Consider the following 2,640-nt stretch of genomic DNA (forward strand, 5'->3'; position numbering starts at 1 on the left):
CGCAACAATGAACTCCTAAAAGTGTACGGACTAGAGAAATTTTGTAGTTACTGATCCATTGAACCAGTGACATATTTTTCTAAATCCCTATTTTACCTAATGATCTTTAAACTTTCTGTTATTCATTCTTCACACAGAAGAAAATATGTTAATTGCAATATTGGATAATATTTATCTCTAAAATTGTAACAGAATTTGTTTGCGTAATGCGGTCCAACATTCCCCTGTTCATGAGAGACAAATGAACCCCTGGCACAGTCCATGTTGGGTTTCCCGGTTCCATTAGGAAATTAATGAGAAAATGTTATCTATTCAACATTTTCAAAATAATCTGGGATGATGAGAAATGTTTAATGAAGCTTATTGTAGAAAATCTAACTGCTCATTCAATTTTTTGATGAGATGGAAACTAGAAAAGTGGGCGAACGTGCTCCAAATCCCCCTACTAGACAAACAATTCTACTAAAATAGTGAAATAAAGCAAGTCATCAACAAATGTATAAATCTACATGTATTTATCTTTGTAAAACATGCATTGAAAACAAAATCCTGACAGATTAAATTATCTTCTTTAAAAATATCCTATTAATGCTATTGTTCAATGTCACCAAGATGCTGTTGACACACTATATTTTCTTTTTTTTAAGTGACATACTCAAGAATCACTATCTGATCCACATGCCCTTTCTTTCCTTGCAATCAACTTTGCAGCTAAATCTTTAGCGGCTTTGAACAGGCCTGATGTCTGAACACCACAGACGTAACATCTGGTACTTTTTGCATAGTTCTCTAGAGCACACTTTTCACAAAAATAGTGATTGCATTTGGTCACCACAGGGTCTTTAAACGAACTTCTACAAATGAAGCACTTAAATGGTAAGTCATCTTCATCAGAACTAATTTCGTACTTTGTAGAGTCTTCAGCACCGTAAGTATTGTTGGCCATTTCCATCTCCAACTGCCACCCTTGCTTATAATCTGATCTGTCATGCATGAATTTACAACTGTCTCCAAATCCACAAAACCCAGTTTCTTTGTAATCTTTACAAATATCTGGTTGGTAGTCCCATCGAACAGTTGATCTGATATTGTCCGGTGCTCTAATTGGACCTTTTCTGACCATGCCACTAGAAGCATTTCCTTGAGAGGTATCTTTCGCTATAGAAAACTTTTGATAATTATTGATTCCCCTGTAGATTTTGTCATCTCCTTTGCCCTTTAATTCTTCATTTATTTTCTGCGATTTTTCAAATATAGCTTGAGCGTCTTTATCCTTTTCTGTTTCAAACTGAATTGTTGAAGTTGCTCCCATATCTGCTGGACCTGTTCGTTGAGCTGTTTTTGCCGATTTATACACAGGAATTAAAGTTTCTTCATCGCTGTCTGATTTAGTTGGGTTGTGATCCACATCTCGAATTTTTTTCGTACTGGTACCTTGTATCATTGGATTACTTGATACTGACTTTTTTTCCTTTTTAAAAACTGCAGTTTCTTCTCCACTAGAATTTTCATCATCACTTATATTTCGCTTTCTTAAATTCCGCTTTATGGTTTTTTTAAAAGTAATGTCCATTGTGCTGGAAGGTGGTGAGCGGTAACAGCAGAGAATTCTTTAATATATGTGTTTAAATGTTTGGATTAAACAGAATTGGTTTTGTTTTTTTCTTTCGCTATATTGAAGTCACAACACAAGAGAAGGAAAGAGACAGTCTAAAAAAAGAGATACGTACATTTTTTGAACAGAAACATATAAATCCATGCTTTAACTATTCCCGCAAAATAAAAAAAAATCATTATTACACACAAAAATCCGCTACCGCCATCCAAGTACGAATGACAACAAATATATCATTGCCAACGGGAGCATGTACTGCGAAATTCAACGAAATAGACCAAAATAAAACTAGACTTTTTTAAATTATTTTTCAGTGTAATTAAATTATTTTGCATCTGTAGTAATTCGTATAGTCATTAGATGTTCACTTTTCAGTTGGCATTTGATAAATTAGATGTAACTGTAGCTGTGTTTTTTGAAAATTTCTTTTAAACATCACGAATATTCTTTCACAATGCTCATCTAAAAAGTAGGGTTGTAATGGGTTTGTGACTAATGCGTCTAGTTTGGCGACATTCTACTTTGTGTATCAGATAACTTGTAACTATTGATTTACTTGAGTCACTATATTGAGTTATTACACATTAAAAGTTTCCTTAGATCAATCAATAGCGCTTCGGGAGCAAATAATACGAATAAAACGCATACAATATTGTTATAAATTAATAAGTGGGAAAGCACAAATGTGGAAGCTAGCGCAGTGGTGAAATGATTACATGCCAAATATAGTCGACGTTTTCTGTCATCGTCATTTGCAAGAATGCGCTTTTTAATGTTACGCTACTGAATTGCCATGTGGTTTTGTGTTTATATTGTTATGTTATGATCTGCAAAAATGACTTCTGCCGATAACCTATACAAAACGCTTTTACAAGCGGAGAATCCTTTTCAGAGTAAGATTCTGTGCTGTTTCAATTTGAGAAAACTTTACCTTTCATAAAAATTTACTTGTATTTGTTACGTTTTTTTACAAAAATAATTTAGTATACAGTCGAATTCGCTTATGACGAGCGAAAAAGGACCAG

General features: G+C 33.8%; 1 protein-coding gene across 1 annotated transcript; it reads right to left on the reverse strand.

The window, feature by feature from the left end:
* Positions 1-603: 603 nt before the first annotated feature.
* On the reverse strand, positions 604-1,808 carry LOC129233574 (E3 ubiquitin-protein ligase RNF113A-like). Its single transcript, XM_054867584.1, has one exon. It carries the CDS (start codon positions 1,571-1,573, stop codon positions 656-658), a length of 918 nt encoding a protein of 305 aa, XP_054723559.1. The 5' UTR covers positions 1,574-1,808; the 3' UTR covers positions 604-655.
* Positions 1,809-2,640: the final 832 nt, after the last annotated feature.

The sequence above is a fragment of the Uloborus diversus genome, unplaced genomic scaffold (genome assembly GCF_026930045.1).
Source record: "Uloborus diversus isolate 005 unplaced genomic scaffold, Udiv.v.3.1 scaffold_537, whole genome shotgun sequence".
In the NCBI taxonomy this organism is placed as follows: domain Eukaryota; kingdom Metazoa; phylum Arthropoda; class Arachnida; order Araneae; family Uloboridae; genus Uloborus; species Uloborus diversus.

Bases quoted from the DNA above. Each gene is read 5' to 3' on its own strand.
- LOC129233574 (XM_054867584.1), bottom strand. From the start codon at position 1,573: ATGGACATTACTTTTAAAAAAACCATAAAGCGGAATTTAAGAAAGCGA.